This window comes from Ictalurus punctatus, chromosome 12 (genome assembly GCF_001660625.3).
Source record: "Ictalurus punctatus breed USDA103 chromosome 12, Coco_2.0, whole genome shotgun sequence".
NCBI classification, from domain to species: domain Eukaryota; kingdom Metazoa; phylum Chordata; class Actinopteri; order Siluriformes; family Ictaluridae; genus Ictalurus; species Ictalurus punctatus.
In genome coordinates, this window is record NC_030427.2 from 20,218,062 (window position 1) to 20,233,094 (window position 15,033).

General features: G+C 39.1%; 1 protein-coding gene across 1 annotated transcript; it reads right to left on the reverse strand.

The window, feature by feature from the left end:
* Positions 1-44: 44 nt before the first annotated feature.
* psmd4a (proteasome 26S subunit ubiquitin receptor, non-ATPase 4a) lies at positions 45-14,568 on the reverse strand. The gene is made up of 10 exons (XM_017481234.2): positions 14,465-14,568; positions 10,870-11,010; positions 9,450-9,564; positions 8,226-8,312; positions 8,047-8,115; positions 7,581-7,796; positions 4,869-4,977; positions 4,378-4,509; positions 2,419-2,474; positions 45-555 (listed from the first exon to the last, which is right to left on the reverse strand). Exons 1-10 carry the CDS (start codon positions 14,488-14,490, stop codon positions 385-387), a joined length of 1,122 nt encoding a protein of 373 aa, XP_017336723.1. The 5' UTR covers positions 14,491-14,568; the 3' UTR covers positions 45-384.
* Positions 14,569-15,033: the final 465 nt, after the last annotated feature.

Here is a 15,033-nt window from a genome sequence, read left to right on the forward strand (position 1 = left end):
AATTAGGGGGTAAAGCAAAAATAAACAATGGGGAACATATGCAGTATTCTTAAACAAACTTGTTTTAATGGAAACTGAAAAGAACATGGAGAGCAAGCAACCACAAGAGAGAAAAACATAATATGCAAGCTGTGTGAAATTGAGGTACTGGCTTCGCCAATGAAAATCTTAGCAAATTAGTACGCATCCAATGCTTCAAAATGTCACATTACCCATAATCAATCATTCATACACATGTGACTACAGAATCTTGTAATATATATATGTATATATACATATATGTATCTCACTGCCTGTTTTTGTAGTGAGGATTTTTTCCCCCCATTTTATTTTATTTTTTTGTCAAAGGACTTGTCTATCTGGTTATGATATTTTCTACAGTAATCATTTCTTCTTCTCCTCATCCTTTTTGCCATCTGGCTTGGGTCCACTCTGAGAAGCTAAGGAGCCCATGGCGTTACGGATGGCCTCGTTGTTGGGGTCCACACCAGGCAGATTCTCTAGTACACTTTGTAGGAATTCTGGATCCTGCATTACATCGTAGTCATCCTCCTCCTGTTGGTAATGAGAAAATACTTTATGAATAAATGACAAGAGATTCACCACCCATGCAAATTTAAAAAAAAAATTTTAGTTATTAATTCCAATTTGCAGATTGATGTCAAGCAAGAAAAACAAACATGTAGGACTGAGTGAGTCATCATAAGCAAATATACAGAGATTTGATGAGACATGACAAACATTTCATTGCCAATATTCCAACAAAAAACATTCACTGGTCCCACTTTAACAGTGGTTGATACAGTCGAATAACAAGTGGTTCTTCTTGATTTTCTGCCTCCAAAGCCACTGTGAGGGCAAAAGACCTCATCGCCAAAGTTAAACCAATCTTAATTTCATCTTTATTACTGATAAAATAAATAAATAAATAAATCTAAACTAAATACACTAAATGGCCAAAAACGTATGTGGATAATCAGAACCAGATGTGCTTGTTCAACATCCCATTGCAGATTCCTTTGCTGTCATAATAACCTCAATTCTTCCAAGAAGGCTTTCCACTAGATTGTGGAGCATGGCTGTGGGGATTTGTGCTCATTCAGCCACAATAGCATAGGTGCTGTCAAGCACTGATGCCAAAGGTGTTCAGTGAGGCTGAGTTCAAAACATGCAAATTTGTCTTTATTTTGAAAAAGGTATTTTGGCATATGTTCCAGCAATGTTAAAATAAGGAGCTCCTACACAAAATGCATGAAGGTTAGTATGTTTTAGTCTTCAACCAGCCCAAGAGAACCCATGTCACACCCTTCTTCATCTCCCTCCACTGGCTTCCTGTAGCCGCCCGCATCAAATTCAAGGCCTTGATGCTCACCTACAAGACCTTGTCTGGAACAGCACTCTCCTACCTCAACACTCTCCTGAAGGCTTACGTTCCCTGACACAATCTGCGATCAATCAAGTAGCCTAGTAGTACCTACTCAGCGTGGCTCAAGGTCCCTTTCAAGAACATTCAAACTAACTGTTCCTCAGTAGTGGAATGAATTTCCAACCTCAATCCGGACCACAGAATCTCTCACCATCTTCAAAAAACAGCTAAAGACCCACCGCTTCCATAAACACCTAACCAACCCATTTAAAAAAAAAAAAAAAAAATATATATATATATATATATATATATATATATATATATATATATATATATATATATATATATCTTACTCTGGTGCTTATACCTCAACTCTGCGCACTTTGCTTCTTCTGGAACTCAATTAACAGATCTTGTATGGTAGCACTACTTGTATTGTTCTCTGCTTGATATATCACTTTGGATAGAGGCGTCTGCTAAATGAATAAATGTAAATGTAGAAGGCCTGATAGTCATTAAAATATACATTTTTTTTGGTATTTTCCATCTCATCCGTCTGTAGTTTGTGTAGTCTGTAGTTTCTGTGTGCGCTCTAGAAAAGAAATGACCGTATTTAGACCAGCTGTCATGACACCAGAGGAAATGAGCTTTCCAATGATACCAAACGTTATTTCTTTTTGTTCCACACCAGACTCTTTGAAACCAAATGGTTTCCAAACGGCTGAAATGGTTTTATCTTTCTTGTCGACCAAAGGCTCTCTTTCCGTCACCTTGGCTCGAGCTGAACTAAAAATGCCACAGCCTGGCAGGGAGTGAGTTTGGCCTTTTAGGGATAGGTGAAAGCACACCGCTGTTAAGAAAAATGAGAATATTGTGAAACGGAATGCGGATTATTTTGTTTTCACAATCATCGGAGGCCATAATCGAAATTGAAAATTCGATTAATTGTACAGTCCTAACTGGTACTGCACCACACACACTCGTAGCTTTTTAAAAGACTGCAGAATACACACGCAACAATCTTGTATACAGTAGTCTTTGGGTGGCTTTACCTTTGCTGATTCAGCGGTGTCCATTGGAGCTCCTGTGTCCATTGACTCACCAAATTCTGTAAAGCAATCAAATTAAGCACCCTGTATTAGCGGTAGATGGCAGAATTATGCTGAGATGCTTGGTTCCCTGCAGAGGGGGGAGTCCATAAAATGAGCTTAACGTACTGAGCAATTTTTTTTTTAACCAACATATGCATATTGGACAAAACTTCCCTGAAAACTTCCCTAGACAAGCCACATGGTTCCACCAGGCCAAAACAAGGTTCCTTCACAGCACTGTTTAGCAAATGGCTGCCAAACTAGTGCACCTATTATACTGTATTATGTGTTGTGTAGCCCGACAACCTTTAACATTAGGATAATTATTCATTTCTTTTTTTAAACAAAGCAGCCTACAGCATTTCTTGGTCAAAGGACCATCTCTACCATTTACAAACTGCATCAAGTCCACATATGAAGGTGATGAGGAGCACTCATTCCACCAAGAAATCAATATAGAATATAGCATTACTTCAATTACCACTTTATTATTAGCCATTTCCCTTATGTGCTGTAGACATATCCGGTACAGTAATGTGTAAATTACATTTCAAACTACTTGTTGCAGTAAAGTGTGAACTGAGAGTTATAATGTATTGCTACTTCACCGTTGTCTCGTGTGGTCTTAATTGCACGTACACTCACCAGTCACTTTAATAAGAACACCTGTACACCTGCTCATTCGCACAATTATCCAATCAACCAATTATATGGCAGCAGCGCAATGGTACAGGTCAAGAGTTTAACATCAAACATTAGAAAAGAGGAAAAAAGACCAGGCAATGTTTTTCCAATCTTCAACTGATTGGTTTCGGTTAACCTGTGCCAGTTGTAGCCTCAGATTCTTCTTATTGGCTGACAGGAGTGGAACCCGATGTGGTAGTCTTGAGGCCATCTGCCTCAAGGTTTTGTGCTTTCTGAGATGCTTTTCTGCTCACCACGGTTGTAAAGAGTGATTATTCAAATTACTGTAGACTCCCTGTCTGCCAAAATCAGTCTGGCTATTCTCCTCATCTGCTGCTCACTGGAGGTTTTTTTGCACGATTTTGTGTAAACTGTTGTGCAGGATAGCAGCTTCTGAAATAGTTAAAATCAGCTTGTCTGGCACCAACCACCACATTCACATTTTCTCCTCATTCTGATGACTATGAACATTAACTGAAGCTCTTGACCTGTATCTGCAGGAGTTTATGCACTGTGCTACTGGTACATGTTTGGCTGATTGGATAATTGTGTCATAATTATGTACAGGTGTTCATATTAAAGTGGAGCATGAGTGCATCTTTATATTTAACATGGACACGTGTCTCACATTGGCCATGTTGCTTCCGAATCAAAATTTGATTTTCTTATGCAAACAGTAGCATCTAGGGCAGTGGTTACCAACCCTGGAGATCTACCTTCCTGCAGGTTTCATCTCCAACCAAAATATAACACACTTGCTTTAGTTCTTTATCAAGAACAGTGATTATAGATGGTCAGGTGGGCACGATTATGGTTAGAGCTAAAGTCTTCAAGAAGGTAAATCCAGGAACAGGGTTGATGACCACTTATATAGAGATTTATGAATACTCAGTTGGTTTCCTTTGTTCAATATTATTTCTTTGTAGAGTTTAATGCACAATTCTATAGGAAAGAATACAGTTGTCCTTTTTGTTCAGCCTTTATCCGACATATTGCTGTTTCTACGATCCATTCTCATGGCTGCTTATACATCACATTCCTGGAAGTGAGCCTCTATTATTAATGCCACACTTGAAATAGTGGGAAGATGTCACAGCTGGACTTTGTTAGGAAAACACCATGAGCCAGGAGTGACCTGTCTTGCTAATTTAAGTGTGGCTAATTCAAATAAACATGGATTTTACTAGCTCACTTGGTGGAAACATCAGGTTATGTCCATAAATTAAGCCTACGAACCTCCTCCAGCCAGGGACATCTGCATGGCATAGGCAATCTGCTCCTCCTCAGTCATGCTGCTAATGTCTGGCACTGATGTCACACCAGTCTCAGGCTGAGACACTGACATCTTCAGGAGAGCTTCCTCCGATTCTGAAAACACAGATACGTGACTGTGTAAAGACTAACAGAACAGATGCGAAGCATTTATTCTCCTCACTGTACAAGATTTCCACCAACATTTACCAAGGTTCATTTTAAATAAGATGTTTCCCAGTAAGATATGGAAACGTAGTGCTTTTTTGTACAATATTGTGTTAAATGTCAGACCATGAAAACATGATATGAATTTACTAAATACTACAGTGCTGATGGTGTTAAAGTAAGACTCAGTAAGAACACAGGCAACAAGATGTCAAATATTTCAGTGACACAAACTGCCACTACACAAACACTGCCCAAGCTTAACTTGTGGTCAGAGGCATAACTTCAGTTTCTTGATGTATCCTTACCATCAGCAGTAGGAGTGGTAATTCCTGCTTCAGCAGCTGACTGGGCAGCCGCTCTCCGAGCCTCCTCCTCCTGCCGCTGCCTCTGTTCCTCCATGGACACACGCAGAGCCTGACAGCGAGAGAGAAAACATACACGAGATGTTTAATCCTTCTGTAGTTTAAAAACTACACTGGTGCACTCATTCTGTTTATACTGATTCTGCAAACTGCTATTCTGAATAGAACCATATTCTGACTGTATTCTTGTGGTGTCTCTACATCAAAGAAATCTAGTTCTTCTTGTTACTAATTGTTACTAATGCCAGAACTGCCCTTAAAATATACTTCAAACATGAAGGAAGCTATTGAAGAAAAACTATTTCAGACATTTGACCTTCATCCTGTTTGCACAGATTCCTAAATCTAATCAGTTTATCTGTTGTTAAGAATGATAACTCCATATAAATCCTACCAACGTTCAACCACTCCTTCTTGAGATATCACGTTCATGAGAATCTCAGACACGTGGACAGATGGACAACACAAAAACATAATACCTCCACCACATAAAGCTTTCAACACAGGCTGCATTTTTTTTTTTAAATACTCTAAATTGAGCATTTTTCATTGTTCTTTAAAAGGTTCATCAGGCTTTAAAAGGTGCATTAGGTACGATTAGTCTTCTTTTCTTCCAAAATTAGTTCTCTAACAGTTAGAGAGATTCAACATTTGAATGATTTTTCTTTTTTACTCCCTGAGCTCACTCCACCATGCTCACGAAGCTCCACCACAGAATCACAGGTGACCTGTAGAATGTCTATAAAATGACTGACAGGAGGCACAACACTAACAAGCATTTTGGACCAGAATTGACAGTTTTCCAAACAGCTTTTATCAATACTTATTAATCTTTTGCCAAGGCCATGGCTTTAATCCATTGGTTTTCAAATTTTTTTTTTTTTTAATGTTCTCAAATAAGATGAGGCAAAAGATTAGAAAAATACACAGGAGATTCCCAAGTGTCCACTTCTATGAAATACCACAATGCTGTTGAATTCTCAAATCTGATTGGTCAGAATTTTTTTTTTTTTTTTTTTTTTTTTTTTTTTTTAAACAGTAGTGCCAGCTGTAATTCAGATCTCTTATGTACAGTTATGCCCTCCTTCTAATACATTATTATATCTAATACATTAATAAATTACTCATTATTTTAATTTATATCACCCTTCTGCTTCTATATTTTCTTGTCTTGTCTGTTATTTCTCATCTGTTGCTGTAACACTGGAATTTTCCACCTGGGACTAATAAAGTCTTATCTTATCATTGTTCCTACACTAACAGCTTACACAGGAAGTTGTTTGGCAGATGCCCCATATACACAGATTTTTAATATTATTATTTTTGAAAAACTGTGTAATCATAGATATAGTGAATGTTATTGTGAGGAGACGTAGCATTTTTGGAAGAAGTCTCCAGTATCAGCATCCTGTAACACTCAGAGGTTTCAAGTTTTGAGACACGAGAAAGTCTTCAGGATGGAACACTCTGTGCTTTCCACTTGCTCTGAGTTTACAGCTGTTATAAAGCAAGAGATGAACGTTTCACGGATGTTCCAGAATGTAACTATAAACAGATTAAATAAAATGATGTTGCATAGTTAGTATTGATCAATTGCAGTACAAAAGGAATAAAACAGTTTGGGATGTGCTGTAATAAGAAAAGAACCACATCACACCAACTTGTCACTGATCATTTTCCTTTAACAGCACACCCCGTCATGCAATATATAAGGAATAACACATGACCGACCAACACTGCCTGACCAATCAGATTCAAGAACGCAACCGTGCCGTGGTATAATCCTTTTTATACAACATTTAGTCCCGGTCCACTAATTTGATTGGTTGAGCGGCATTCCAAGAGTGCACCCATTCTCTCACACACACACACACACACACACACACACACACACACACCAATGGCAGCTCATGCAAGGCACCTTTGGGAGCAACTTGGGGTTCAGTGTCTTGCCAAAGGACATGTGGAGTCATGTGGGCCGGGAATCAAACTGCCAACCCGACAATTAGTGGACCACCACGCTCTACCACCTGAACCATAGCCAGCCAAATGTCCTTGAAGTGTCTTTAGACAAGACACTGAACCACAAGTTGCTCCCGATGGCAGGCTATCACCTTGCATGGCAGCTCTTCTGCCATTAGGGTGTGAGAGTGTGCGTCTCTGAATGGGTGCATGAGAAACAGTGCAAAGCATTTTGTAGAACCGCTAAGGTTAAAAGGTGCTATATAAATGCAGCCCATTCACCATTTACTATAGTAGTTAGTGACATCATCAGCAGACATGGCAAATGATACTTTTGAGGAATAATAATAATAATAAAATAACTTAAAATTAAAATATGAATGCTTGTCAGATGAAGATAAAAAGGAAGAAGGGACACCAATTTCACCCGAAGCACCATTAACAGGAATGTGCGAATCAGTGCGATATTGCTTAAGTAAAACAATGTCGATTCCTCTGTACATGTATACTTTCATTAAGTCCTCATCAAAGGGGGCTAAGACGTGAGGAAGGGGAGCAGGAAAGGAAACAATAAAGCACAATTGAAGAAATCAGAAGCATCTGCTATCTTTACTTTCGACCCATTATGTGGATGACTGTGGACAAAAACAGGCTCCAAATCTGAAAGCTGTTTGCACTTTAACGCCATCTTACCAAGGCGAGCTCGGGGTCAGCGCTGGGATCCACCCCAAACTCAAAGTCGCTGGCTCCCAGACCCATCATGGTTCCACCCTCGCCGGCCAGGATAGGAGAGGAGAGCAGAGCGTCTGCCAAGCTGGGACCGGGAGGGACTGTGACCAGGTGAGAGCCCGTTCCTTCCTTTCCATTCAGAGTGTTTACAAACGCAGTCAACTTCTCAGTGTTCACCTCCTACAGGATAAAAGACGATGTCCAGCATATCCACACCCAGACAAACCAAAAGGTCCAACAGTAATTCCCTCACTCATTTCTGCTCACATGGGCAAGCGGATGGTTTTGAGCAGACAGAGTTACTAGAGAAGCATGTAGCATGCACTGATTTAGCAATTACCCCAGCAAACTTCTTTATATAGAAAGATGTGCTTTTACATTGTACATAACTAGTTCTTGTAATTAAATCAAAAGGACCAGAGTCAGTCACCTCCTCTCCAAAATTAATCACATCCACATTGACCTTCTCTTTCTTCAGACGCTTTGCCAGTTTCACCAGCTGTGAAAAAGAAATAGGTACAACTTAAAGAAGACAGTGCCACTTACCAACAGTTTCACCAACACATCAAATAAAAGGTCTGAATACTCATCAGACACACAGCATCTTACATCTTTCTCATTGTCCTCTACTGGGCTGCCCACAAAAGCGATGATCCTCATCTTGTGGTTCTTCCCCTGTCTGTGCTTCAGTGCCAACTATAAAGACATAAACATGGATAAAACAATAATGTGTGAGCACATGTGAACAGCAAACACATGTAGGGCTGTGCCGGTGGCAGTTTTTTATCTGCATAAATATAAAAAAAATTCAACGAGGCTTCATTTTAGCACGTCCGTCAGTGAAACAGCCTTGTTGTGTCGTATTGTTGGAATGAGAAACAGCTCAAGGGCGCTGTGGGATACGGTATTGTGATTGACTCACAGAGGAGAGAAGAAGTGAAACACGCATGTTTCTCTGAGGAATACTTTATTTCATTTACAAGTGTAGTATACCACAAGCCTATAAAACTTTGAAAGAAATACCAGCAGGACAGTAACATCAATAATATGTTAAAAATCAGGATATTAAATAAAATAAAAAACACGGCTCGATGACATGCCTGGAGATGGATCTTGAGATTTGTAGGCTAGTATTTGCCCGTTTAACACTTATTTTTCCCCCCACGAAGCCGACATATGGCTTCATCTCAATTTATTGGTTCAACTCGAATCCAAAATGTTCCCAGATTCATCCCAGATGATTTGTGTATTAACATAAATGTATTAACATACATTATTATTACACTTGTATACAAAACGGTGTACTTGTCATAGTGCCCACTCAAGCAGAAACATTAACGTGGCGTGTGATCAGTGGCCACAGTCACACACACACACACACACACACGAGTTCATCTGTCAACGAAGACCGAAGTTTCCATTTCCGCCTCCATTATGGAGAACACAAATTGGAACTCGACTTCCGCGTGAATTGGATTAAAGTGAGGAAGACTTGCGCAGCATCGGCCTCACTCACACTTCCTGGTGACCACAATAATCCGGTGGCAAGACTGAGTCAAGATAACTGAAGATGGCGCAGTGATACATACACCCATACATACACTATGGACACTTTGGAAACGCCAATCCTGCCATGCCTGCCATGCATGTCTTTGGACTGGGGGAGGAAACCAGAGTACCCGGAGGAAACACGCAGCACAGGGAGAACATGCAAACTCCACACACACAGGGCCATGGTGGGAATTGAACCCCCAACCCTGGAGGTGTGAGGCGAACGTGCTAACCACACACACGTGTAGAAATTAGTGTGTAGAGCTACAGTAATGGACTCACATGGGCTACCCTGATGCCAGTACAAAAGCTGATCTTGCCGCGGGGCTGAACGGCGTGCAGTTTGGAGAGGATGCGCCCAGTGTCTGGTGTTAGAGTAGTCAGGACTTCACAGTTACTGCAAACACAAAAACACACATAATCAACCACTAGATCACAACTTAAAGCTGCCACAATATTACATACTTGTAGCTACACTCGTTCGAGTTTTATTTGCACACCTGACAAATAATCCGTGCACAGGATGTTACACATCCCCTATATCATGCATCACAGGAAACCGTTGGATATTATTAGGGGTTTGGATACCTCTTAATTCGGCTGGGCTTACATCTGTCTAAATCTCTTCTTGCACAGCGTACAGGAGTAAATGATGTTCACGAAAATGTGTTTCACTGAGCTGTCAGAGTCACATTAAATTTCTGTCATGTCAAAGTTTATTTGGAATTTTTAGTCGTGTACTCTGAGCGTCGTCACGATCCAACATATACTATATGGCCAAAAGTACGTGGACACCTGACCATCACAACTGTATGCACTTGTTCAACAACCTATTCCAGATTCCTTTGCTGTTATAATAACTCCCACTCTTCTGGGAAGGCTTTCAACTAGATTTTGGAGCATGGCTGTGGGCATCAATGTTCATTCAGCTACAAGAGCATTAGTGAGGTCATGCTGGAACAGGTTTGGGCCTCTTTGTTCCATTCTATACATTTGTGTGCTTCTGACTTTGTGGAAACAGTTTAGGGAAGAACCACATTTGGGTGTGATGGTCAGGTGTCCACATACATTTGGCCATATAGTGTACATATAAAAAAAAAAAAACCTAGTTAACAAACATTTTATTTTAGCTGACAGTACCATCAACATGGTGTGTTGACTGCCTTGTTCCCTACATTTAAATCCAATAGCAAACACAATGAGAGGTAAAACATCACAGAAAGACCCAGGTAATGGAGGCAGCACCAATCAGACAGTAGCACTAATCAGACAGTAGCAATAGTAGCCTCTTCTTTTCATTTCATGTTCAAGAGTATAAAATTGAGCGACATTTTCAGACTGAGGTAGACCTAGTGGTATCAGTTCATTTTTAACAGTCGTCCAGTGTGAGCACCTGTGCCATGAGGATTGCTTTGTAAGAATTAAATACTAATGTTGTGTAATTCATTCATTTTCATCAGTGCAATGCAGTAGCGCCACACTGAAATGCAATCAATGTCCAATCAAACCTCTAAGCCATACTAGGGGCATGGCTGTAACCGGAGAAGCACCTGAAAGTGTCATTTTCCAGGAACATGCAGCAGCATGAAAAGCTTTTATCACCATCATGATTGCCTTTTCTCCTGGAATGAAATCTCCATAGTAGGTGATAAACTGGCAGCTGATGCATATTAAGATAACAATTCCAACTTTACACACTCACTTGGCCATAGTGATGAGCCCAACATTGTTTTCCGGATTGCTGCGTGTCTTTGAGTGACAAACAATATTGACAGCGTCCTGCTGTGCCTGTAGTCGAGTGGGCAGAAAGTCACCATTCCTCATGTACTCACTGTTGTCTACACTGGAAAGCAGAAAAAAAAAAAAAATGTGAAGGAGTATAGAGATTGAGTGCAATACTTAGACACGTATATATACATTATATTAAAACCGATTAAACAAACTAAATGCATCAGAGGCTGAGATCAGGCTTCAGCAGAGATTCTAAGAGACAAGCATGTCCTTTATTCTTTGTATATGTCATAGATAAAAAGGTAGAAATCCTGGATAATGCTGGAGGAGGACTCATGGCCATAACATGGCTCAGAATCCTCACCATTTTCAGCAGTGAAATTGTACAGGCTGCATTTTTTAAGCGCTGGACTGCAAGTCAGAAACAGCTGAACCAGAATCGTTGAACAGTTAAGCATGTAAAGGTTAAAAGGCTAAAAGGTTTTAATAGTTAAATATTAAAAACTTAAAATTCTATTTAAAAATTAAAACATTAAAAGGTTATAGCACGTTCAAAGATTTAAACTTTAAGAAGTTTAAACATTAAAATGCTAGGTGGTTACTATGCTACAACTGTAATTGCAGTCTTTCCCAAAAGCCCACATGCCCCATCCCCATATGGGATCTACATCTGTGCTGCATTCCATGACATCAAAAATTGCAACCCATGAAAATGATACAAATTTCCAAATAGAATAAGAAGGTGAAGATTATGAAGGACAGTAGGCTATGTTACCGAAGAACAAGGAAACAAAAATTCTGTCTTTGCTGAATAGACACCTGAACCAAGTGAGAGGAATGATCTCATTTCTTTTGACAACATCTGGAAAGTTGCCATAAACTGCTTTAAAAGACACGACTTTGTAACTGTGAGCTGGGGTGGATTTATGAGCTCTAATTAACAGTACCAGCCTCCCTTCGGCTTTCATTTCCTCATATTTATATCTGAGTGTTTGATCAAGGTTTGAGCCCTAGGTTTCGGCAGTGAAGATGACGTTTGTTGTTGACAAGGATAAGCCAATACGAAGAGAGCTTTCCATGGGAGAAAAGCAGGTCATTTTGAAGCTGAGAAAAGAAGGAAATTCAATCAGAGCGATTGCACAAGCGTTAAGCATAGCCAATACAACTATCTGGAATGCCCTGAAAATGAAAGAAACCACTGGTGTACCAACAGCCAGACATGGAACAGGTCGGCCAAGGAAAACAACAGGAAATGATGACAAACATTGAGACATCCAATAAAAACAAGTCACTGATCATCACCAACAACCTCCACAGGGTTGAAGGTATCACAATCCATTGTTTGAAGAAGACTTTGAGAGCAGAAATGTAGAGGCCATAATACAAGATGCAAAACACTCATCAGCGGTAAGAATCAGAATTGGAATTCACAAAGAAAATACAGAAATGAGCCACAAAAGTTCTTTAACCAAGATTAACCTCTACCAAACTGACGGAAAGACCAAAGCATGGAGAAAGAAAGGATCTGCTCATGATCCAAAACATAGAAGCTCTTCTGTGATACATGGTGGAGGTAGTCTCATGGCTTGGGCTTGCATGGCTGCTTCCGGAACAGGCTCACTAATCTTTATTGATGATGTAACTTGTGATGGTATCAACAGTATGACGTTTACAGGAACACTACTGCTTCCAATTTACAGAAAAATTAACTCAATCTAATTGGTAGGAACTTCATCATGTTGCAAGCAACAATTCAAAACATACTGCCTACACAACAAAGGACTTTATCAGGGGGAAAATTTGAAGGTTTTTGACTGCCCAAGTCAATCACCAGACATTTACTCAACTGAGCAGCATTTCACTTCCTGAAGAGGAGTCTGAAGGGAGAAACCCCTGAAACAAACAACTGAAAGAAGCTGCAGTACAAGCCTGGAAAACCAAAAAAACAAAACAAAGCCTGAAACAGTTTGGTGATGTCAACGAGTCACAGGCTTGATGCAGTTGTTGCAAGCAAGGCATATACAACCAAATATTAAGTGTTATCTACTTTAATTTACTTCAAGACTTCCTGAACCTATACTTCTGCTCACCTAAAAATGAGCTGGTCTGAATCAAAAGGTGCCATTTTCAAGTTAACACATCTAGATTTAAATATCAGGAAATTAAATCTGAAATTCAGATCTTGTCTCATTCATCTTTTGATCTCAAACCATAACATCTTCAGTGTACAGCATAAATAAAAGAACTGGCCTTACCATTCTACTTTTGGAGGGGACTGTAAGTGATAATACGACTTAACTTGTCTCGCTGACATTCCACAAAAATAAACCAGTAAAATGTATGGTGTGTCATTCGTTCATAAATGAAACATTGTAAGTGTTGGCAAATTGCTGTGGTCCATGTGGAATAACACCACAGAAATGTTAGAAAATCTTCTGACCAATCAGACTTGGTGTAAACCACTAATCACATTGGGTGTTTTTTTTTTTTTTTTTTTTGCTTATTTGTTTGAATCCATGACCTCCACCCCACTTCACGAAGCTCCTCCCCCTTGATCCACAGTGGCCTGTGAAATAATTGACAGGAGGCACATCCAAACAAAACAAGTATTCCAGCCCAGAAGTATAAGTAATATTTAGACCAAACAGGTCCTTGTGCTCAGGCCAGACAATAAACCTTTGCATTTTATCATGTTTTTACATCTCTTACAGATTATTTGTACAAGTAAGGGAAAAAAAATTATGAATACATTTTATTTTATATATATTAATTTTATATATATATATATATATATATATATATATATATATATATATATATATATATATATATATATATATATATATATATATATATCGACTATTGCACCTTTAAATCAGCTAAGTAGCCTAGCTAACTAATTTTTTAAGGATTAGGATGTTTTTAGGTTAACACACCGAAGCTTGAATTTAATTACACCCAGGTCAGTCAGAATCCTCTTCAAATACAAACAGGAAATAATGGCTAGCTTGATACAGGATCAATAATAATTGCTCCGTTACAAGCTACAGGAAATTGGTTAATAATAAGCACGAGATTAATAATAATAATAATAATAATAATAATAAGTAGTAGTAGTAGTAGTAGTAGTAGAAGGAATAATGACCTGTATAATTGGTATAAGGGAATAAAGAACTGTAGGATTGCTTAGCTTAGCTATGGAGCTAGTTTAATCATGTCACTACTGTCAGGTGGACTTCTGCATTTATATCACACTTTGTTGTTGTCGTTAATAAACACATTTTGTTCATTCTAATAACTGTACAGAAAGTAGGTTTAGAGACCTAAAGATAAAGATCCTGTTTAATCCAGACGGCTAACATGTTAGCTAGCTGCCCGGTCGGTGGGAGAGATAATGACTCAGGAGAATGCCGAGTTCCCTGCAATTGTTCGCCTGGATCACATTTCCCGACTCATTACTCCCAAACCGGAATCACACCAGCGTCTCTAAACAACAAACCCAAGAGCATCTCAGCAGCTCATATAAACCCTAAAGAGAAAAATGAGCAAATTCTTTTATTTCTTACCAGACCATAGTGCTTTCGAGCACCATCTTGGAAACTTTGTACTCACGAACAACGCAGATGCTGATTGGTCCAAATGACGATTTTCATAGCAACAAAGCTGATTGGCGGAGACGTTCGTCGAATCATCTATCGCCCCCTATTGGTGGTACACTGTATTACAGCAAACTGTGTACAGCGATTTGCTGACAAAGAAGACTTTTTATGTAATTAAAGGTGCAATAGTCAATCTTTTTTAAAGCCATCAAAAACGTGTATTGTGTACGAAATTGTCAAATGTGAAGTATGAATGCATGTATATACGCATAGAATTATTATTTTTCTTTTCCTTTACCATTTAATCAACTTGATCACCAATACAGAAAAAAAAATCAGTCAGAATTAAACATGTGACTTTAGGTTAATGTCAAAATAAACTTCTCATGAACCAAAGCTCATAACTTTATCTGTAAAACTGCAGGAATGCACAAGATGAATTCTGTGAATATAAAATGTCTTCCATCCATCCATTTATTGTTTGTACAGGTCATCCTACACAGGGTAAATGCCAATCAGCCTACAATGCATGTCTT